At 39.6% G+C, this 23,443-nt stretch overlaps 1 protein-coding gene across 13 annotated transcripts in view; it reads left to right on the top strand.

Annotated features, from left to right (window-relative positions):
• The first annotated feature begins 5,509 nt into the window (after positions 1 to 5,509).
• Positions 5,510 to 23,443, top strand: part of LOC133638322 (calcium/calmodulin-dependent protein kinase type II subunit beta) — a 67,898-nt gene continuing 49,964 nt past the window's right edge. For 11 of the 13 annotated variants that reach the window (XM_062030821.1, XM_062030833.1, XM_062030832.1 and 8 more), the window contains exons 1-5: positions 5,510 to 5,656; positions 7,945 to 8,039; positions 8,516 to 8,575; positions 10,073 to 10,127; positions 10,441 to 10,506. In XM_062030821.1, coding sequence (XP_061886805.1) covers positions 5,595 to 5,656; positions 7,945 to 8,039; positions 8,516 to 8,575; positions 10,073 to 10,127; positions 10,441 to 10,506 — 338 coding nt within the window. In that variant the 5' untranslated portion in view covers positions 5,510 to 5,594. Of the gene's footprint in view, positions 5,657 to 6,517; positions 6,999 to 7,944; positions 8,040 to 8,515; positions 8,576 to 10,072; positions 10,128 to 10,440; positions 10,507 to 23,443 lie in introns of those variants that run through there. The other 2 variants (XM_062030829.1, XM_062030827.1) reach the window with 2 other exon arrangements.

Raw genomic sequence — 23,443 nt, 5'->3', positions numbered from 1 at the left:
AACTATAACACAGCACTACAGAGAGTTCTAAACTTTGTGTTGTACAACACTGATATCAAACTCAAGCCCTGGGGGCCAAATCTGGCCCTCAGGGCTTGATTTAAATTGGCCCGCCACCTCATTTGATGTGGTCCTGACGCTTTTATTTTATGTGATCCACCGCATCATTTGATGTGGTCCTGATGCTTTTATTTAAATTGGCCCGCCACCTCATTTGATGTGGTCCTGACGCTTTTATTTTATGTGGTCCACCGCCTCATTTTATGTGGTCCTGATGCTTTTATTTTATGTGGTCCACCGCCTCATTTTATGTGGTCCTGACGTTTTTATTTAAATTGGCCCGCCACCTCATTTGATGTGGTCCTGAGGCTTTTATTTAAATTGGCCCGCCACCTCATTTGATGTGGTCCTGACGTTTTTATTTAAATTGGCCCGCCACCTCATTTGATGTGGTCCTGAGGCTTTTATTTTATGTGGTCCACCGCATCATTTGATGTGGTCCTGATGCTTTTATTTAAAGTATCCCGCCACCTCATTTTATGTGGTCCTGACGTTTTTATTTAAAGTGGCCCGCCACATCATTTTACGTGGCCCTCCACATCATTGCAAGTAGCCTGCTAATAATTGTATGTGATATGTCGCATTATTTTACGTGGCCACGCACATCATTGTTTGTTGCCTGCCGCTTCATTTTATGTAATATGCCGCATTATTTTAAGTGGCCCGCCACATCATTGGATGTGGCCTGCAGCATCATTTTATGTGGCCCGCCACAATATTTGAAGTGACCTGCTACATCATTTTATGTGATATGTTGCAACATTTTACGTGGCCTACCATCCATCCATCCATCTTCTTCCGCTTATCCGAGGTCGGGTCGCGGGGGCAGCAGCCTAAGCAGGGAAGCCCGGACTTTCTTCTCCCCAGCCACTTCGTCCAGCTCCTCCCGGGGGATCCCGAGGCGTTCCCAGGCCAGCCGGGAGACATAGTCTTCCCAACGTGTCCTGGGTCTTCCCCGTGGCCTCCTACCGGTCGGACGTGCCCTAAACCCCTCCCTAGGGAGGCGTTCGGGTGGCATCCTGACCAGATGCCCGAACCACCTCATCTGGCTCCTCTCCATGTGGAGGAGCAGCGGCTTTACTTTGAGCTCCTCCCGGATGGCAGAGCTTCTCACCCTATCTCTAAGGGAGAGACCCACCACCCGGCGGAGGAAACTCATTTGGGCCGCTTGTACCCGTGATCTTGTCCTTTCGGTCATAACCCAAAGCTCATGACCATAGGTGAGGATGGTAACGTAGATCGACTGGTAAATTGAGAGCTTTGCCTTCCGGCTCAGCTCCTTCTTCACCACAACGGATCGATACAGCGTCCGCATTACTGAAGACGCCGCACCGATCTGCCTGTCGATCTCACAATCTACTCTTCCTTCACTTGTGAACAAGACTCCGTGGTACTTGAACTCCTCCACTTGGGGCAAGATCTCCTCCCCAACCCGGAGATGGCACTCCACCCTTTCCTGGGCGAGAACCATGGACTCGGACTTGGAGGTGCTGATTCTCATCCCCCAGTCGCTTCACACTCAGCTGCGAACCGATCCAGCGAGAGCTGAAGATCCTGGCCAGATGAAGCCATCAGGACCACATCATCTGCAAAAAGCAGAGACCTAATCCTGCAGCCACCAAACCAGATCCCCTCAACGCCTTGACTGCGCCTAGAAATTCTGTCCATAAAAGTTATGAACAGAATGGGTGACAAAGGGCAGCCTTGGCGGAGTCCAACCCTCACTGGAAACGTGTCCGACTTACTGCCGGCAATGCGGACCAAACTCTGACACTGATCATACAGGGAGCGGACCGCCACAATCAGACAGTCCGATACCCCATACTCTCTGAGCACTCCCCTCAGGACTTCCCGAGGGACACGGTCCAATGCCTTCTCCAAGTCCACAAAACACATGTAGACTGGTTGGGCAAACTCCCATGCACCCTCAAGGACCCTGCCGAGAGTATAGAGCTGGTCCACAGTTCCACGACCAGGACGAAAACCACACTGTTCCTCCTGGATCCGAGGTTCGACTATCCGGCGTAGCCTCCTCTCCAGTACACCTGAATAGACCTTACCGGGAAGGCTGAGGAGTGTGATCCCACGATAGTTGGAACACACCCTCCGGTTCCCCTTCTTAAAGAGAGGAACCACCACCCCGGTCTGCCAATTGTGCATACAGCTTAAATATATATATATATATAATATATATATATATATATATATATATATATATATATATATATATATATATATATATATGTATATGTATATATATATATATGTATATGTATATATATATATATGTATATATATATATATATATAATGAATTTAAGCTAATCGTGTATGTTTATACCTAAAAATCATGGATAAGTTTAATGTCAGCCAACAATTTTAAAATACCATCTAAACGGCAGACATTTATCCATGAAAATATTGAAAAGCTACAGATGATGATTTTTAGGTAATACACAATTATACACATATATATATATATATATATATATATATATATATATATATATATATATATATATATATATATTAAGCTAATTGTGTATGTTTATACCTAAAAATCATGTATTTTGATACGTGGCACCATGCGACTTAGAAGAATGCTAACTTCTCATGCTAACGTTTTATGCTAGCATTTTTGCTCATTTTATTCGAGAGACCCTAAAAATGATGGCTTCCGATACTTTCCGGCATCTTAGAAGTACGCTAACTTTCCCCATGTCACCATGCTAACATTAGCAGGCTAACGTTTTATGCTAGCATTTTAGCTCATTTTATTCATTCGAACCTAAACATCATACAGTACTTAAGCGTGGGTTTTATGCCTGCGATAACTTGCTTGAAATGAAATGATCAAATACGTACTTTGCAGACTGCAATCTGACCCGAAAGAAAAGTATTGTCGCGAAGACCATGGCAATCTTCCAACCGTCTCTGGTACCCAGATAGTACAGTACAGTTCTATACCACAGTATAGTTCCAAAACAGCAGAGTGGTCCAGTTTTTCTTTGATATTCTTAAGTCATTATTTAGTTTCTTTATTTGTTGACACCTCTTGTTATGATCTCCTACTTCAAAAGCCAAATAAGGGTTATTTGGACTTAGTAACGCTTTGATGTTAACTCAGTGTTTTTCAACCTTTTTTGAGCCAAGGCACATTTTTTGCGTTGAAAAAATGCGGAGGCACACCACCAGCAGAAATCATTAAAAAACGAAACTCAGTTGACAGTAAAAAGTTGTTGTCGCAATTGTTGGATATGACTTTAAAGCATAACCAAGCATGCATGACTATAGCTCTTGTCTCAAAGTAGGTGTACTGTCACCACCTGTCACATCACACCCTGACTTATTTGGACTTTTTTGCTGTTTTCCTGTGTGTAGTGTTTTACTTCTTGTCTTGCGCTCCTATTTTGGTGGCTTTTCCTCTTTTTTGTTGGTATTTTCCTGAAGCAGTTTCATTTCTTCCTTTGAGCCATATTCCCCACATCTACTTTGTTTTAGCGATCAAGAATATTTCAGTTGTTTTTATCCTTCTTTGCGGGGACATTGTTGATTGTCATGTCATGTTTGGATGTACATTGTCTTTGCTCCACAGTAAGTCTTTGCTGTCGTCCAGCATTCTGTTTTTGTTTACTTTGTAGCCAGTTCAGTTTTAGTTCTGTTCCACATAGCCTTCCCTAAGCTTCAATGCCTTTTCTTAGGGGCACTCACCTTTTGTTTATTTTTGGTTTAAGCATTTGATACCTTTTTTTTACCTGCACACTGCCTCCCGCTGTTACCGAAATCTACAAAGCAATTAGCTACCAGCTGCCACTATTACACAGTTACTCTACAACAGGGGACACCAACCTTTTTGAAACCAAGAGCTACTTCTTGGGTACTGATTAATGCGAAGGGCTACCAGTTTGATACACACTTAAATAAATTGCCAGAAATAGCCAATTTGCTCAATTTACCTTTAACTCTATGTTATTATTAATAATTAATGATATTTACACTTAATTGAACGGTTTAAAAGAGGAGAAAACACACAAAAAAATGACAATTACATTTTGAAACATAGTTTATCTTCAATTTCGACTCTTTAAAATTTAAAATTCAAAATTCAACCGAAAAAAAGAAGAGAAAAACTAGCTAATTCGAATCTTTTTGAAAAATTTTTAAAAATAATTTATGGAACATCATTAGTAATTTTTCCTGATTAAGATTCATTTTAGAATTTTGATGACATATTTTAAATAGGTTAAAATCCAATCTGCACTTTGTTAGAATATATAACAAATTGGACCAAGCTATATTTCTAACAAAGACAAATCATTATTTCTTCTAGATTTTCCAGAACAAATTTTTTTTTAAAGAAATTCAAAAGACTTTGAAATAATATTTAAATTTGATTCTACAGATTTTCTAGATTTGCCAGAATAATTTTTTTGAATTTTAATCATAATAAGTTTGAAGAAATATTTCACAAATATTCTTCGTCCAAAAAACAGAAGCTAAAATGAAGAATTAAATTAAAATGTATCTATTATTCTTTACAGTAAAAAATTAATTTACTTGAACATTGACTTAAATTGTCAGGAAAGAAGAGGAAGGAATTTAAAAGGTAAAAAGGTATATGTGTTTAAAAATCCTAAAATCATTTTAAGGTTGTATATTTTTCTCTAAAATTGTCTTTCTGAAAGTTATAAGAAGCAAAGTAAAAAAATAATGAATTTATTTAAACAATTTAAGACCAAGTCTTTAAAATATTTTCTTGGATTTTCAAATTCTATTTGAGTTTTGTCTCTCTTAGAATTAAAAATGTCGAGCAAAGCGAGACCAGCTTGCTAGTAAATAAATAAAATGTAAAAATAGAGGCAGCTCACTGGTAAGTGCTGCTATTTGAGCTATTTTTAGAACAGGCCAGCGGGCTACTCATCTGGTCCTTACGGGCTACCTGGTGCCCGCGGACACCGTGCTGGTGACCCCTGCTCTACAACAACACATCATTTTCCGACTATAATTACTGGTTTGCAAAAAATATTTTTAACCCAAATAGGTGAAATTTGATCATCTCCCACGGCACACCAGACTGTATCTCACGGCACACTAGTGCGCCGCGGCACAGTGGTTGAAAATCACTGATATGGGATGCAAAACATTGTTGGGTTATGAGACATTTCTGCTGATTATTTTGTACATTGCAATCGTGATGACCGGCTGTGACGTCACCGATGTACAGCGACACTGCGCTGTATAGGACGCATGCTTGACGAAATGATGTCATGATTACAGGTGAGGGGAGAACTTGTTCTTGCGCATGCGCATGCGTTAAAAGTGGTGGTCTTTTGAAGTTGCTGCAGTGCAAGGAAAATGCTTACATTCACATTTTGAAATGATGATGATGATGATGGGAGTGGGGTAGACCGCCGAGCGGACGCGGGCGCGCGCGCGCGCGTGTGTCTGGGGTGGGCGGAGTCTCGTCCTCAAGTCTTCTCCGGTCCGCTCCGACGGCGCTCATTCGGACTCGGTACCAGCCAGCAGACCGGCATCATGGCGACCACCACGTGCACGCGCTTCACGGACGAGTACCAGCTGTACGAGGAGCTCGGCAAGTAAGTCTTTGATCTTCTGTTGATTGTTTGATTGACGTGTGTGGAAGTGACCGACTTGGTGCTGCAGTGATGATGATGATGGAGGAGATTGGCGCCAATTAGTAGACGTCAGGTTGTGCGTGGGCATGTTGGCCTCACAGGAACATTCTTTTCTGTCCACAGCCCCACTGCACGCTCTCGCGCCGTGTGAGTGTGAACATGTCAGCCGGCTTGTTGTGACGTCACTGCGACTTGTGGCTCTCAGACGGGATGACAACTTTAGGGGTGCTCACAACGTTAAACCATTAAATGTGAAGCACTTTGTACCTCACGGTTGTTGTCACATTGTCGTGCAGCCTTTAGCCACTGAAATGTTAGCGCTGTGTGATTTATAACAAATTAGCGTTTACTTTGGAGTTTTTAGTTGGCTGTATTTTGTCCCTTCAAGGCAACCTTATTTCCTGTTTGGCGTACATACGGGTCTTCAGCGGCGAAGCTTGCATTTGGAGCGAGTCCGAGTTTGTGTATGGCCGACGCATTTTACACCATTAATACTTGGTAATATTTGATTTGAATCTTAATTATATACCGCTGTTGATTTAGTTTTTACAAACTTACCACTTAATTGTGGCTATTAATGGGTTCATTGACTACGAAGAGTCTGCCAACAGAAGAGCGGGAAACTACTGTTTTGGCACATCGCAGTGCATTCTGGGAGATGTAGTGCATCACGGCTGACGTTAGACCGTATCATTTTACTTACTGTTGTCACATTGTCGTACAGCCTTTAGTCACTGAATTGTTAGCGCTGTGTAATTTATAAGAAATTTGCTTTTACTTTGGAGGTTTTTGTTGGCTGTATTTTGTCCCTTCAAGGCAACCTTATTTCCTGTTTGGCGTACATACGGGTATTCAGCGGCGAAGCTCACACATTTGAGCGAGTCAGTTTGTATATGGCCGACGCATTTTCCACCACTAATACATGGTCATATTTGATTTGAATCTTAATTATATACCGCTGTTTATTTGTTATAAACTTACCACTTAAATGTGGCTTTAAACGGGTTCATTGACCGCGAAGAGTCTGCCAACAGAGGAGCGGGAAACTACTGTTTGAGACATTGCAGTGCATTCTGGGAGATGTAGTGCATCACTGCTGGTGTTGGACAATATTATTCAACTAAAAGGGCTGTTGGTAACTTGTTTAAAGTTATATTTGTAGTTTTTGCTGGATGTATTTTGTCCCTTCAAGGCAACCTTATTTCCTGTTTGGCGTACATACGGGTCGTCAGCGGCATAGCTAACAACTTGGGGCGAGTCAGAGTTCGTGTATGGCCGACACATTTTACACCACTAATACATGGTAATATTTTATTTGATTCTTAATTAAATACAGCTGTTTATTTGTTACAAACTTTCCACTTAAATGTGGCTTTAAATGGGTTAATTGACCGCGAAGAGTCTACCAACAGAGGAGCGGGAAACTACTGTTCGAGACATTGCAGTGCATTCTGGGAGATGTAGTGCATGCCACTGGTGTTGGACAATATCATTCAATTAAAGGGGCTGTTGATTACTTGTTTAAAGTTATATTTGTTTATACTCCAAAACACTAGCGAGCTAGCTTATGTCACCATGAGTGGTTCAACAGAACACATGTTTAAAGGGTCTAAATGTGTCACAATTACTAATTATATTGAATAATTAGGAATGTGTTACTCGTACACACATAGGACGCAGTCCAAGAGCAGCAAGTAACAATTTGCAGTCCTCTTTTTGTTACAGTAGAGAATATACACTCATTGATAGGTTAGCTAACGTTAATAGATAAACAAATCGCTTTCATTAGCTGACCACCCACAAAACGAATGAGTGCTTACGTAAGGGCGTTGTTGACGTCATTACGTGCTAAAAGCTGGAAGATTGCAGACACTTTTAGGCTGGTAAAGGTTGTAAACAGTCCCTTTAAATGTTGTCAAATGACAATTTTTGTCTGCTGGAAAGACCCAACGTGTTGTTTTAGTAGCTGCTATCGAGGTCAAGGAAAAAGGTTCGCTGTTAATTAGAAGTTATGTAGTCGTCTTTGAGATCCACACATTTCGGTCCAGTACACCCTCCTCAGTGAACCCACAAGATGCGTTCAAGGACTCGCGAGAGGCTTCCGTTGCGTAACGACGACAAAATGATCTTCCAGGAAATGTTCTTTTCCCCACGTCTGTAGCGTTGAAAGTCCTAGAGAACAACCCTTGTGTCCGCCACGCGCCCGACATGCTGAGCAAGCTGACCTGTCTTCTTGGCTTGTTCCTCAGAGGAGCATTTTCTGTGGTACGCCGCTGTGTCAAAGTGTGCACGGGCCAAGAGTACGCCGCCAAAATCATCAACACCAAGAAGCTGTCTGCCAGAGGTGAGGCCCTACAGTGATGTATATTTGAACGCCTTTTTTAATTCTGACGGATGTTACTAGCAGATATTCTTTCTGCCTCCTCCTTTCCTCTCTTTGCTCCCTCTCGTGTCGCCTTCCTCACCTTGTCTCCTTCCCTCATTTAGGTCACGTCAGTGTGCAGGTGGTGTGTTTTTAAATTAATATGTATATTAATATTGCTAATACTGGAGAGCCGCAGCAAAGGTTGATCGACAGCTCAGATTTTGCTCTCTCACACACACACACACACACACACTCTTGTCGAGTTCAAAGGTCAGCAGTTATTTATTTTATGCCATGTCAGCACTTCAGTGACGTCAATCAGTCTCCTCTTTTGCCTCCTAGCCTTTCCTCTTTTCTCCCGTCCTCTACTCTGTGTTTCTCTCTTGGTTCCTTTGCCCAAATGTGTGGTCTCCTCCAGCATGCAAAGTGACCACGTGTGATGTTCTCTCGTGCAGACCATCAGAAGCTGGAGAGAGAGGCCAGGATCTGCAGGCTGCTCAAACACTCCAACATTGGTGAGAGTCTTCGCCTTGTTCTTGTTGAGGTTCTCTAGAGTGCGTGCAGACCACCTGCTTCATGGGTGAGCAGGAATGATGCAGAGCTGAACAAGGGCCTATTTATTGGACTATAAGGTGCACTTAGAGTCCATACATGTCCTCAAAAATCGACAGTGCGCCTTATAATCCGTTGCGCCTAATGCGTGTAATAACCTTGGTTGTGCTTACTGACCTCGAAGCAATTGTATTTAGTACATGGTGTAATAAGTGTGAACAGTAGATGGCAGTCACACAGAGATATGCGTTCGGCTGCGGGTTAACGCCTGTTCAATAAATGACGCTCGCAAGTACTCGCAAGTAGAGCTGTCCGATAATGGCTTTTTTGCCGATATCTGATATTCCGATTATGTCCAACTCTTAATAACCGATACCGATAGACAGTATACAGTGGTGGAATTAACACATTATTATGCCTAATTTTGTTGTGATGCCTCGCTGGATGCATGAAACAATGTAACAAGGTTTTCCAAAATAAATCAATTCAAGTTATGGAAAAAAATGCCAACATGGCACTGCCATATTTATAATTGAAGTCACAAAGTGCATTATTTTTTTGAACATGCCTCAAAACAGCAGCTTGGAATTTGGGACATGCTCTCTCAGGGAGAGCATGAGGAGGTTGAGGTGGGCAGGGTTGATGTGTGGGGGGGGGGGGTATATTGTAGCGTCCCGGAAGAGTTAGTGCTGCAAGGGGTTCTGGGTATTTGTTCTGTTGTGTTACGGTGCGGATGTTCTCCCGAAATGTGTTTGCCATTCTTGTTTGGTGTGGGTTCACAGTGTGGCGCATATTTGTAACAGTGTTAAAGTTGTTTATACGGCTACCCTCAGTGTTACCTGTATGGCCGTTGACCAAGTATGCCTTGCATTCACTTGTGTGTGAAAAGCCGTAGATATTATGTGATTGGGCCCGCACGCAAAGGCAGTGCCTTTAAGGTTTTTTGGCGCTCTGCACTTCTCCCTACGTCCGTGTACACGGCGGCGTTCTAAAAAGTCATAAATTGTACTTTTTGAAACCGATACCGATAATTTCCGATGTTACATTTTAAAGCATTTATCGGCCGATAATATCGGCAGTCCGATATTATCAGACATCTCTACTCGCAAGCAAGCAAAACCAAAACTGTGATGTTTCTTTGAGAATATAGAACATTGCACGCAGCGCTCAGAAATCTGTCAAAATGTTCAAGTACGACTTTGGTGAGATTCAAAGCCGCACTGCTTAATGAAAGATAAAGCATTACGGCTACAGTAGTCAGACGTACTGCGCTTCAACATACGGTATTATTATAATGTGTGTATAAGGACCCCACAGTGCGCCTTATGATCCGGTGCCCCTTTTGTAAGAAAATAGACTTGAATAGACCCGTCGATACGGTCCCAAAAATATGCTAATATAAAGCAGTGAGAGAAGGAGGGTGGTGTGAAATGCTCCTAAAAAGAACATGTCCCCTCTAGTTCGTCTCCATGACAGCATCTCTGAGGAGGGCTTCCACTACCTTCTCTTTGACCTGTGAGTGTCTTCTTTCCTCGTCCCTATTTTCTTTTTTCCTCTGTCACACATTCCTCCTCTTGCCTTCGTTTATCTGCTGCCTGCCCCACACCCCCTTACATAACACCCCCACCCCCGCCCCGACACCTCCCTCCTCGCAGCGCCCGCTTTAGCGCACACTCCCCCGCACAGGAGTCAGTCTCCATGGCAACCCAGCCAGAGTGAATCCTGCGGCCGGGGGTTTCCCCCCCCTCTAATGAGGACATCCCCCTCCCGTGTGTTTGTGTAAAAATGCAAACGTGTTGCAGATGTGACCCTCGTCTTTTTCCCCCAGGGTGACGGGAGGTGAGCTCTTTGAGGACATTGTAGCCAGAGAGTACTACAGCGAGGCGGACGCCAGGTAATCACGGCCCCTTGCCCCATGTAGACCACACTCCTCACACACACACACGCACGTATGTGCATCCCACCTCCGCAGTCGTCCAGCCTCCAGGTTAGCACCTTTTTGGCAGACGACTTCCTCTGCAGCACATTTTTATTTCGTGAGCGGATGATGAAGGAGACCGTGGGCTTTCCCACTCCAGACAAACGGACGCATCGACATGCACAGAGCGCGCATACACGCCCACGCCGCAGCCCTCCCAGGAGGTACACGTAAATCAATTTGAGTCGGGAGGCGCTTTGCGGAGGCAGAGAGAGAGAACGAGAGCGCAGTCGATAAACAGACATCTGTTTTGTCAGCTGATGATTGACAGCTGCTGATCAAAGAAACAGATGTTGAATGCAATAATAATGTCTCACAACAATGTTGACACCCAGGGTTTTTCCTGGCTCAAATTGAGGCAGAGGTGGTACAATCCTGACCATGCGCTAGTATTGTAACTAGGGATGTCCGATAATGGCTTTTTGCCGATATCCGATATTCCGATATTGTCCAACTCTTTAATTACCGATACCGATATCAACCGATATATGCAGTCGTGGAATTAACACATTATTATGCCTCATTTGGACAACCAGGTATGGTGAAGATAAGGTACTTTTTAAAAAAATTAGTAAAATAAGATAAATAAATTAAAAACATTTTCTTGAATAAAAAAGAAAGTAAAACAATATAAAAACAGTTACATAGAAACTAGTAATGAATGAAAATGAGTAAAATTAACTGTTAAAGTTTAGTACTATTAGTGGAGCAGCGGCACGCACAATCATGTGTGCTTACGGACTGTATCCCTTGCAGACTGTATTGATATATATTGATATATAATGTAGGAAGCAGAATATTAATAACAGAAAGAAACAACCCTTTTGTGTGAATGAGTGTAAATGGGGGAGGGAGGTTTTTTGGGTTGGTGCACTAATTGTAAGTGTATCTTGTGTTTTTTATGTTGATTTAATTTTTAAAAAACAACGATACCGATAATAAAAAAACCGATACCGATAATTTCCGATATTACATTTTAACGCATATATCGGCCGATATTATCGGACATCTCTAATTGTAACGCAAAAAAATGGTAGTTTTTTTCAATTTACATGCTGAAAAGCAGTAGTCCCCAACCACCGGTCCAGAGACCGGTACCGGTCCGTGACGCATTTGCTATCGGGCCGCAGAGAAACAATAAATAATTTATAAACAACTGCACTTTCTCTGATTTAACTTTCACCTGTCCCACTAGAGCAGGGGTGTCAAACTCAAATACATCCATCCATCCATCCATCCATCCATCTTCTTCCGCTTATACGAGGTCGGGTCGCGGGGGCAGCAGCCTAAGCAGGGAAGCCCAGACTTCCCTCTCCCCAGCCACTTCGTCCAGCTCTTCCCGGGGGATCCCGAGGCGTTCCCAGGCCAGCCGGGAGACATAGTCTTCCCAACGTGTCCTGGGTCTTCCCCGTGGCCTCCTACCGGTCGGACGTGCCCTAAACACCTCCCTAGGGAGGCGTTCGGGTGGCATCCTGACCAGATACCCGAACCACCTCATCTGGCTCCTCTCCATGTGGAGGAGCAGCGGCTTTACTTTGAGCTCCTCCCGGATGACAGAGCTTCTCACCCTATCTCTAAGGGAGAGCCCCACCACCCTGCGGAGGAAACTAATTTGGGCCGCTTGTACCCGTGATCTTGTCCTTTCGGTCATAACCCAAAGCTCATGACCATAGGTGAGGATGGGAACGTAGATCGACCGGTAAATTGAGAGCTTTGCCTTCCGGCTCAGCTCCTTCTTCACCACAACGGATCGATACAGCGTCCGCATTACTGAAGATGCCACACCGATCCGCCTGTCGATCTCACGATCCACTCTTCCCTCACTCATGAACAAGACTCCGAAGTACTTGAACTCCTCCACTTGGGGCAGGGTCTCCTCCGCAACCCGGAGATGGCACTCCACCCTTTTCCGGGTGAGAACCATGGACTCGGACTTGGAGGTGCTGATTCTCATCCCAGTCGCTTCACACTCAGCTGCGAAGCGATCCAGCGAGAGCTGAAGATCCTGGCCAGATGAAGCCATCAGGACTCAAATACAGAGTGGGCCAAAATTTCAAACTGAACAAAGCCGCGGGCCAAGGTTGAACAAATTAACCTTTTAATGGTAAATGGGTTGTAGTTGTATAGCGCTTTTCTACCTTTTTAAGGAACTCAAAGCGCTTTGACACTATTTCCACATTCACCCATTCACACACACACATTCACACATTCACACACTGACTAATAGGGACCCAAACAAGTTTTGCATTAAATATTGAACAAGCAAGGCTTATATAACTTTATAGTGACATGCAAAATCGAGTTTCAAATAATAATAATAATAATAATTACAGATGTCCGATAATATCGGCCTGCCGATATTATCGGCCGATATATGCGTTAAAATGTAATATCGGAAATTATCGGTATCGTTTTTTTTTATTATCGGTATCGTTTTTTAAAAAAATTTTTTTTAATTTTTATTAAATCAACATAAAAAACACAAGATACACTTACAATTAGTACACCAACCCAAAAAACCTCCCTCCCCCATTTACACTCATTCACACAAAAGGGTTGTTTCTTTCTGTTATTAATATTCTGCTTCCTTCATTATATATCAATATATATCAATACAGTCTGCAAGGGATACAGTCCGTAAGCACACATGATTGTGTGTGCTGCTGCTCCACTAATAGTACTAACCTTTAACAGTTAATTTTACTAATTTTCATTCATTACTAGTTTCTATGTAACTGTTTTTATATTGTTGTACTTTCTTTTTTATTCAAGAAAATGTTTTTAATTTATTTATCTTATTTTACAATTTTTTTTAAAAAGTACCTTATCTTCACCATACCTGGTTGTCCAAATTAGGCATAATAATGTGTTAATTCCACGACTGCATATATCGGTTGATATCGGTATCGGTTGATATCGGTATCAGTAATTAAAGAGTTGGACAATATCGGAATATCAGATATCGGCAAAAAGCCATTATCGGACATCCCTAATAATAATTAAAAAATATCAATGGCATATCAAATAAAATTTAAATAACAATTGAATGCCTCTTTTCTATTTGCAGCCTTCTGAGGTAAATATCAAAATAAACTTTTTCCACAGGCTAATAACAAATTTGAAAATAAAATAATGAATGAATCTAACATTCAAGCCTTGAAATAGCAAGAGAAAGTGCATGGGGGGGTTGAGGTGGGCGGGGTTCGGGGTGGCAGCCAGCCCGAGTGTGGCGAGAGAGGTGAATAAAAATAGCTCTCTGATTAGTGGTCGACTGCAGGTGAGCGTGCCGACCACTAACCAGACGCAGGTGAACCCAATTAATCCCCATAGTAACCAAAACCAACCCAGAAGTGCACAAAACGGGAACTAAGGGAGTCCAAAACTAACAGAACATAACTAAACAAAACATGATCCGGCCACGAATCATGACAGAACACGTACTAATGTTGTTGTTTTTTTTGGGGGACTTTTCGCAACCCTATTGAAGTAGCATTCATGCTTATGTTCATGTTTCGCTTTAAGATGCTATTTTAAACTTCATGTGCGCCGATGATGAGAAAATTTGTTGGCGAAATACTAACTAATTACCTCGGTTTTATGTAAAGTTCCATCGAGGTTTATTTTGAAACGAAAGTGGGCGCAGAGCACATTGCTCTAACTATCACTGGCGTGAGACGTGAACGCTGCCTGTGCAATGCTCGCTGCCTTCAGGCGCCGGTCAAAACATACACTCTGATTCATCTTCATTCATTTATGGTAACGCAATACATTTTTTTATTGATCACATGCGTTAACACGTTAACATTGACAGCCCTAATATATATATATATATATATATATATATATATATATATATATATATATATATATATATATATATATATATATATATATACACACACACACACAAAACCACTGAAGTTAGCATGTTGTGTAAATGGTAAATAAAAAGAGAATACAATGATTTGCAAATCCTTTTCAACTTATATTCAATTGAATAGACTGCAAAGACAAGATACTTAATGTCCACACTGAGAAACATATTTATTTTGCAAATAATCAGTAACTTGGAATTCAATGGCAGCAACATATTGTAAAAAAAGTTGTCACAGGGGCATTTTTACCACTGTGTTACATGGCCTTTCCTTTTAACAACACTCAGTATACATTTGGGAACTGAGGAGACACATTTTTGAAGATTTTCAGGTGGAATTATTCCCATTTTCGATGGGAGACAGGTCTGGACTACAGGCAGGCCAGTCTAGTACCCACACTCTTTTACGATGAAGCCACGCTGTTGTTGTAATGTGGCTTGGGTTTGTCTTGCTGAAATAAGCAGGGGCGTCCATGTAAAAGACGTTGCTTGGATGGCAACATATGTTGGTCCAAAACCTGTATGTACCTTTTAGCATTAATGGCGCCTTCACAGATGTGTAAGTTACCCATGTCTTGGGCACTAATACACCCCCATACCATCACACATGCTGGCTTTTGAACTTTGCGCCTAGAACAGTCCGGATGGTTCTTTTCCTCTTTGTTACGGGGGACACGACGTCCACAGTTTCCAAAAACAATTTGAAATGTGAACTCGTCAGACCACAGCACACTTTTCCACTTTGCATGAGTCCTTCTTAGGTGAGCTCAGGCCCAGCGAAGTTGGCGGCGTTTCTGGGTGTTGTTGATAAATGGCTTTGGCTTTGCATAGTAGAGTTTTAACTTGCACTTACAGATGTAGCGACCAACTGTAGTTACTGACAGTGGTTTTATAAAGTGTTCCTGAGCCCATGTGGTGATATCCTTTACACACTGATGTCACTTTTGGATGCAGTATTGCTTGAGGGATCAAAGGTCACGGGCTTAGCTGCTTACGTGCAGTGGTTTCTCCAGATTCTCTGAATCTTTTGATGATATTACGGAGCGTAGATGGGGAAATCCCTAAATTCCTTGCAGTAGCTGGTTAAAAAATATTGTTGTCACGCATTTGTTGACAAAGTGGTGACCTTCGCCCCGTCCTTGTTTGTGAACGACTGAGCATTTCACGGAAGCTGCTTTTATACCCAATCATGGCACCCACCTGTTCCCAATTTGCCTGTTCACCTGCGGGATGTTCGAAATAAGCCTTTGATGAGCATTCTTCAACTTTCTCACTCTTTTTTGCCACTTGTGCCAGCTTTTTTGAAACATGTTGCAGGCATCAAATTCCAAATGAGCTAATATTTGCAAAAAATAACAACGTTTTCCAGTTAGAACATTAAATATCTTGTCTTTGTAGTCTATTCAATTGAATATAAGTTGAAAAGGATTTTCAAATCTTTGTATTCTCTTTTTATTGACCATTTACACAACGTGACAACTTCACTGCTTTTGGGTTTTGTATATTTATTTTTAGTTCATGTGATATTTTATTGGTGGCACTAATGAGCACACAAACTGGGTCTGCGGCACAAAATGTCCGAAAGATTCTGACAGCTTTTTTCTCCTTGCTTCTCTGCCTCCATTTTCCCTCATCGCATAAATTAAGTCAGTGTGAGCGTGAGCGTGAGCGTGTGTGCGTGTGCGTGCGTGTGTGTGTGTGTGTGTGTGTGTGTGTGTGTGTGTGTGTGTGTGTGTGTCACTGACAGTTTCCTCTCTCGTTATTCCATCTGCACTCTTTGAATCCAGCTCATTTCAACACCATCACTTTCACTTTTTAACCACAAACATTGTTTAATACCCAGTAGTTATTTAGTGAAAAGATGCAAGGTGTGGATGTTGAAGAGCATGTCATATGTAACATAATGTTAGGGTTATGCTGTGCCGCATTTCCAAAATGTTTGACGCTCAACTACTACACCACCATTAACCTACTCAGTGGCCCAGTGGTTAGAGTGTCCGCCCTGAGATGGGTAGGTCGTGAGTTCAAACCCCGGCCGAGTCATACCAAAGACTATAAAAACGGGAGCCGTTACCTCCCTGCTTGGCACTCAGCATCAAGGGTTGGAATTGGGGGTTAAAACACCAAAAATGATCCCCGGGCGCGGCCACCGCTGCTGCCCACTGCTCCCCTCACCTCCCAGGGGGTGATCAAGAGTGATGGGTCAAATGCAGAGAATAATTTCGCCACACCTCGTGTATGTGTGACAATCATTGGTACTTTAACTTGAACTTTGGCATTACCATGAATTGATTAACGTGGACTTAAACAAGTTGAACAACTTATTGGGGTGTTACCATTTAGTGGTCAATTGTACGGAATATGTACTGTACTGTGCAGTCTACTAATAAAAGTTTCAATCAATCAAAAAAAAAATTATGTCAAACTCGGGTGCCGCGGGCCAGATCTGGTCCGCCACATCATTTTATTTCGGAAATAAATGTGTCAATAAAGTACTTAATCTTTCTATCTATCTCCATTTTGCCCTAAAAAACAGTTGTACTGCATGCAGTTACATCTTTTTTTAAACTTTAATATCCAATAATGTAACACATATTATATTATTACGCTCTTCTTTTTTTTGTTTAAAAAAATTAAATAAATATTTGCTTGACTTATGACTATTAAATTTAAAGTAAGTAATATGCTGTAAATTTGTGGGTAAAAAAAACCTGTCAGTTAATCGCCAGAATTTGACCGTAAAAAACTGTGATGCAGCTTTTCCATTTACAGTATTATGCTGTAAAAAAACACCGTAAATTTTTCGGGGAAAAAATTGGCAGCTCAGTCGCCAGAATTTCACTATAAAAAACAGTAATATGGTTTTTCCATTTACAATAAAATGCTATAAAAGAAACTCCACTGTAAATGTATTCATAAGAAACCTGTCTGCTCAGTCACCAGAATTTCAACATAAAAAACTGTATTGTATTTTTTCCATTTACAGTAATATGCTGTAAAAAACACCGGCAATTTGTTGGGGAAAAAATTGGCAGCTCAGTCGCCAGAATTTCTCGTAAAAACTGTGATGTCTTTTTTTCCGTTTACAGTAAGATGCTGTAAAAAACCACGGTAAATTTGTCGTAAAAAAAACAACCTGTCAGCTTAATCGCCAGAATGTGACCGTAAGAAACTGTGATGCCGTTTTTCCATAGACAGTAATATGCTACAAAAAACACCGTAAATTTGTAGCAAAAAAAAAACGGTCACCAGAATTTAATCGTAAAAATTGTAGTACTATTTTTATTTACAGTAATACACTGTAAAAACAACAACTGTAGATTTTACGGTAAAAACTGGCAGCTCAGTTGCCAGAATTTTTCGGTAAAAACTGACGCTGTTTTTCCATTTACAGTAATATGCTGTAAAAAACACTACATTTTACGGAACCATTTTGCCAACTTAGCTGCCAGTTTTTTTACTGTAAAATCTAAATTGTTTTAAAGTGTACGTAAAAAAATGTATAATATGCTGTAAATTTGTGGGTAAAAAAAAACTGTCAGTTAATTGCCAGAATTTGGCCGTAAAAAACTGTGATGCGGCTTTTCCATTTACAGTATTATGCTGTAAAAAAACACTGTAAATTTTTTGGAAAAAAAATTGGCAACTCAGTCGCCAGAATTTCACTATAAAAAACTGTAATATCGTTTTTCTATTTACAATAAAATGCTATAAAAAAAAACTCCACTGTAAATGTGTTCGTACGAAACCTGTCCGCTCAGTCACCAGAATTTCAACATAAAAAACTGTATTGTCTTTTTTCCATTTACAGTAATATGCTGTAAAAAACACCGTCAATTTGTTGGGGGAAATATTGGCAGCTCAGTCGCCAGAATTTCACCGTAAAAAACTGTGATGTCTTTTTTCCATTTACAGTAAGATGCTGTAAAAAAACACGGTAAATTTGTCGTAAAAAAAAAACCTGTCAGCTTAATCGCCAGAATGTGACCGTAAGAAACTGTGATGCCGTTTTTCCATTTACAGTAATATGCTACAAAAAACACCGTAAATTTGTAGCAAAAAAAAAACGTTCACCAGAATTTAATCGTAAAAAACTGTAGTACCATTTTTATTTACAGTAATACACTGTAAATACAACAACTGTAGATTTTACGGTCAAAACTGGCAGCTCAGTTGCCAGAATTTTTCGGTAAAAACTGTGACGCCGTTTTTCCATTTACAGTAATATTCTGTAAAAAACACTACATTTTACGGAACCATTTTGCCAACTTAGCTGCCAGTTTTTTTACTGTAAAATCTAAATTGTTTTAAAGTGTACGTAAAAAAATGTATAATATGCTGTAAATTTGTGGGTAAAAAAAACCTGTCAGTTAATTGCCAGAATTTGGCCGTAAAAAACTGAGACGCGGCTTTTCCATTTACAGTATTATGCTGTAAAAAAAACACTGTAAATTTTTTGGGAAAAAAATTGGCAACTCAGTCGCCAGAATTTCACTATAAAAAACTGTAATATCGTTTTTCCATTTACAATAAAATGCTATAAAAAAAAAACTCCACTGTAAATGTGTTCGTAAGAAACCTGTCCGCTCAGTCACCAGAATTTCAACGTAAAAAACTGTATTGTCTTTTTTCCATTTACAGTAATATGCTGTAAAAAACACCGTCAATTTGTTGGGGAAAATATTGGCAGCTCAGTTGCCAGAATTTCACCGTAAAAACGGATGTCTTTTTTCCATTTACAGTAAGATGCTGTAAAAAACAGGGTAAATTTGTCGTAAAAAAACAACCTGTCAGCTTAATCGCCAGAATTTGACCGTAAGAAACTGTGATTTCGTTTTTCCATAGACAGTAATATGCTACAAAAAACACCGTAAATTTGTAGCAAAAAAAAAAAAACGGTCACCAGAATTTAATCGTAAAAACTGTAGTACTATTTTTATTTACAGTAATACACTGTAAAAACAACAACTGTAGATTTTACGGTAAAAACTGGCAGCTCAGTTGCCAGAATTTTTCGGTAAAAACTGTGACGCCGTTTTTCCGTTTTTTCCTTTTTTAGTAATATGCTACAAAAAACACCGTAAATTTGTAGCAAAAAAAAAAAAAAAACGGTCACCAGAATTTAATCGTAAAAAACTGTAGTACCATTTTTTTTTTACAGTAATACACTGTAAAAACAACAACTGTAGATTTTACGGTAAAAACTGGCAGCTCAGTTGCCAGAATTTTTCAGGAAAAACTGTGACGGTGTTTTTCCATTTACAGTAATATGCTGTAAAAAACACTACATTTTACGGAACCATTTTGCCAACTTAGCTGTCAGTTTTTTTTACTGTAAAATCTAAATTGTTTTAATGTGTACGTAAAAATTTTTATAATATGCTGTAAATTTGTGGGTAAAAAAACCTGTCAGTTAATTGCCAGAATTTGGCCGTAAAAAACTGTGACGCGGCTTTTCCATTTATGCTGTAAAAAACTACTAAATTTTTTTGAAAAAAAATTGGCAACTCAGTCGCCAGAATTTCACTATAAAAAACTGTAATATCGTTTTTCCATTTACAATAAAATGCTATAAAAAAACTCCACTGTAAATGTGTTCGTGAGAAACCTGTCCGCTCAGTCACCAGAATTTCAACGTAAAAAACTGTATTGTCTTTTTTCCATTTACAGTAATATGCTGTAAAAAACACCGTCAATTTGCTGGGGAATATATTGGCAGCTCAGTCGCCAGAATTTCACCGTAAAAACTGTGATGTCTTTTTTTCATTTACAGTAAGATGCTGTAAAAAAACATGGTAAATTTGTCGTAAAAAAAAAACCTGTCAGCTTAATCGTCAGAATTTGACCGTAAGAAACTGTGATGCCGTTTTTCCATAGACAGTTATATGCTACAAAAAACACCGTAAATTTGTAGCAAAAAAAAAAAAACGGTCACCAGAATTTAATCGCAAAAAACTGTAGTATCATTTTTATTTACAGTAATACACTGTAAAAACAACTGTAGATTTTACGGTAAAAACTGGCAGGTCAGTTGCCAGAATTTTTCGGTAAAAACTGACGCCGTTTTTCCATTTACAGTAATATGCTGTAAAAAACACTACATTTTATGGAACCATTTTGCCAATTTAGCTGTCAGTTTTTTTTTACTGTAAAATCTAAATGGTTTTAAAGTGTACGTAAAAAAATGTATAATATGCTGTAAATTTGTGGGTAAAAAAAACCTGTCAGTTAATTGCCAGAATTTGGCCGTAAAAAACTGTGATGCGGCTTTTCCATTTACAGTAATATGCTGTAAAAAACACCGTAAATTTTTCGGAAAAAAAATTGGCAGCTCAGTCGCCAGAATTTAACTATAAAAAACTGTAATATGGTTTTTCCATTTACAATAAAATGCTATAAAAAAAACCTCCTCTGTAAATGTGTTCGTAAGAAACCTGTCCGCTCAGTCACCAGGATTTCAACGTAAAAAACTGTATTGTCTTTTTTCCATTTACAGTAATATGCTGTAAAAAACACCGTCAATTTGCTGGGGAAAAAATTGGCAGCTCAGTCGCCAGAATTTCACCGTAAAAACTGTGATGTCTTTTTTTCCATTTACAGTAAGATGCTGTAAAAAACAGGGTAAATTTGTCGTAAAAAAAAAAACCTGTCAGCTTAATCGCCAGACTTTGACCGTAAGAAACTGTGATGCCGTTTTTCCATTTACAGTAATATGCTACAAAAAACACCGTAAATTTGTAGCAAAAAAAAAAAACGGTCACCAGAATTTAATCGTAAAAAACTGTAGTACCATTTTTATTTACAGTAATACACTGTAAATACAACAACTGTAGATTTTACGGTAAAAACTGGCAGCTCAGTTGCAAGAACTTTTCGGTAAAAACTGTGACGCCGTTTTTCCATTTACAGTAATATGCTGTAAAAACACTACATTTTACGGAACCATTTTGCCAACTTAGCTGCCAGTTTTTTTTACTGTAAAATCTAAATTGTTTTAAAGTGTACGTAAAAAAATGTATAATATGCTGTAAATTTGTGGGTAGAAAAAACCTGTCAGTTAATTGCCAGAATTTGACCGTAAAAAACTGTGATGCGGCTTTTCCATTTACAGTAATATGCTGTAAAAAACACCGTAAATTTTTTGGAAAAAAAATTGGCAACTCAGTCGCCAGAATTTCACTATAAAAAACTGTAATATGGTTTTTCCATTTACAATAAAATGCTATAAAAAAAACCTCCTCTGTAAATGTGTTCGTACGAAACCTGTCCGCTCAGTCACCAGGATTTCAACGTAAAAAACTGTATTGTCTTTTTTCCATTTACAGTAATATGCTGTAAAAAACACCGTCAATTTGCTGGGGAAAAAATTGGCAGCTCAGTCGCCAGAATTTCACCGTAAAAACTGTGATGTCTTTTTTTCCATTTACAGTAAGATGCTGTAAAAAACAGGGTAAATTTGTCGTAAAAAAAAACAACCTGTCAGCTTAATCGCCAGAATGTGACCGTAAGAAACTGTGATGCCGTTTTTCCATTTACAGTAATATGCTACAAAAAACACCGTAAATTTGTAGCAAAAAAAAAAAACGGTCACCAGAATTTAATCGTAAAAAACTGTAGTACCATTTTTATTTACAGTAATACACTGTAAAAACAACAACTGTAGATTTTACGGTAAGAACTGGCAGCTCAGTTGCCAGAATTTTTCGGTAAAAACTGTGACGCCGTTTTTCCATTTACAGTAATATGCTGTAAAAAACACTACATTTTACGGAACCATTTTGCCAACTTAGCTGCCAGTTTTTTTTACTGTAAAATCTAAATTGTTTTAAAGTGTACGTAAAAAAATGTATAATATGCTGTAAATTTGTGGGTAAAAAAAACCTGTCAGTTAATTGCCAGAATTTGGCCGTAAAAAACTGTGACGCGGCTTTTCCATTTACAGTATTATGCTGAAAAAAACACTGTAAATTTTTTGGAAAAAAAATTGGCAACTCAGTCGCCAGAATTTCACTATAAAAAACTGTAATATCGTTTTTCCATTTACAATAAAATGCTATAAAAAAAACTCCACTGTAAATGTGTTCGTAAGAAACCTGTCCGCTCAACGTAAAAAACTATTGTCTTTTTTCCATTTACAGTAATATGCTGTAAAAAACACCGTCAATTTGTTGGGGAAAATATTGGCAGGTCAGTCGCCAGAATTTCACCGTAAAAACTGTGATGTCTTTTTTTCATTTACAGTAAGATGCTGTAAAAAAAACTCCACTGTAAATGTGTTCGTAAGAAACCTGTCCGCTCAGTCACCAGAATTTCAACGTAAAAAACTATTGTCTTTTTCCCATTTACAGTAATATGATGTAAAAAACAGGGTAAATTTGTCGTAAAAAAAACAACCTGTCAACTTAATCGCCAGAATGTGACCGTAAGAAACTGTGATGCCGTTTTTTCATTTACAGTAATATGCTACAAAAAACACAGTAAATTTGTCGTAAAAAAAGACCTGTCAGCTTAATCGCCAGAATTTGAACTGTTTTTAAACTGTTTTTAACTTTTTAACTGCCTTTTATCTAACAAATTGCTCTTAAGATCATCTTTTTATGTGCATATATATGTGTTTTACCTCTGTTTTTAATGATATATTTTAGTCTGTCCATTGCCTGTATTTCTCTGCTTTTTGTGTGTTTACTTGTTTGTGGTGTACAGCCCTTTGTTTTTAAAGGGCTTTACAAATAAAGTTGTATTGGTATGGTATGATCTTAAAATCAAATAAAAAAGCGTGACATAGGAAACAGCCTGGGTGAAATAATAGGCGTTACTTCGATGTCATGACCTCGCTTGCTCCTCAACGTGTATGTGGTCTTGTCTCCGCAGTTATTGTATCCATCAGATTGTAGACAGCGTGTCTTACACACACCAACATGACATAGTACACAGGGACCTCAAGGTGTGTTCTTATTGTGTGTCTCACTGTTGTGTGTC

Source organism: Entelurus aequoreus, linkage group LG21 (assembly GCF_033978785.1).
Source record: "Entelurus aequoreus isolate RoL-2023_Sb linkage group LG21, RoL_Eaeq_v1.1, whole genome shotgun sequence".
Lineage (NCBI taxonomy): Eukaryota > Metazoa > Chordata > Actinopteri > Syngnathiformes > Syngnathidae > Entelurus > Entelurus aequoreus.
The sequence above is the reverse complement of the archived record's forward strand: the minus strand, read 5'-3'. Positions and strand labels throughout refer to the sequence as shown.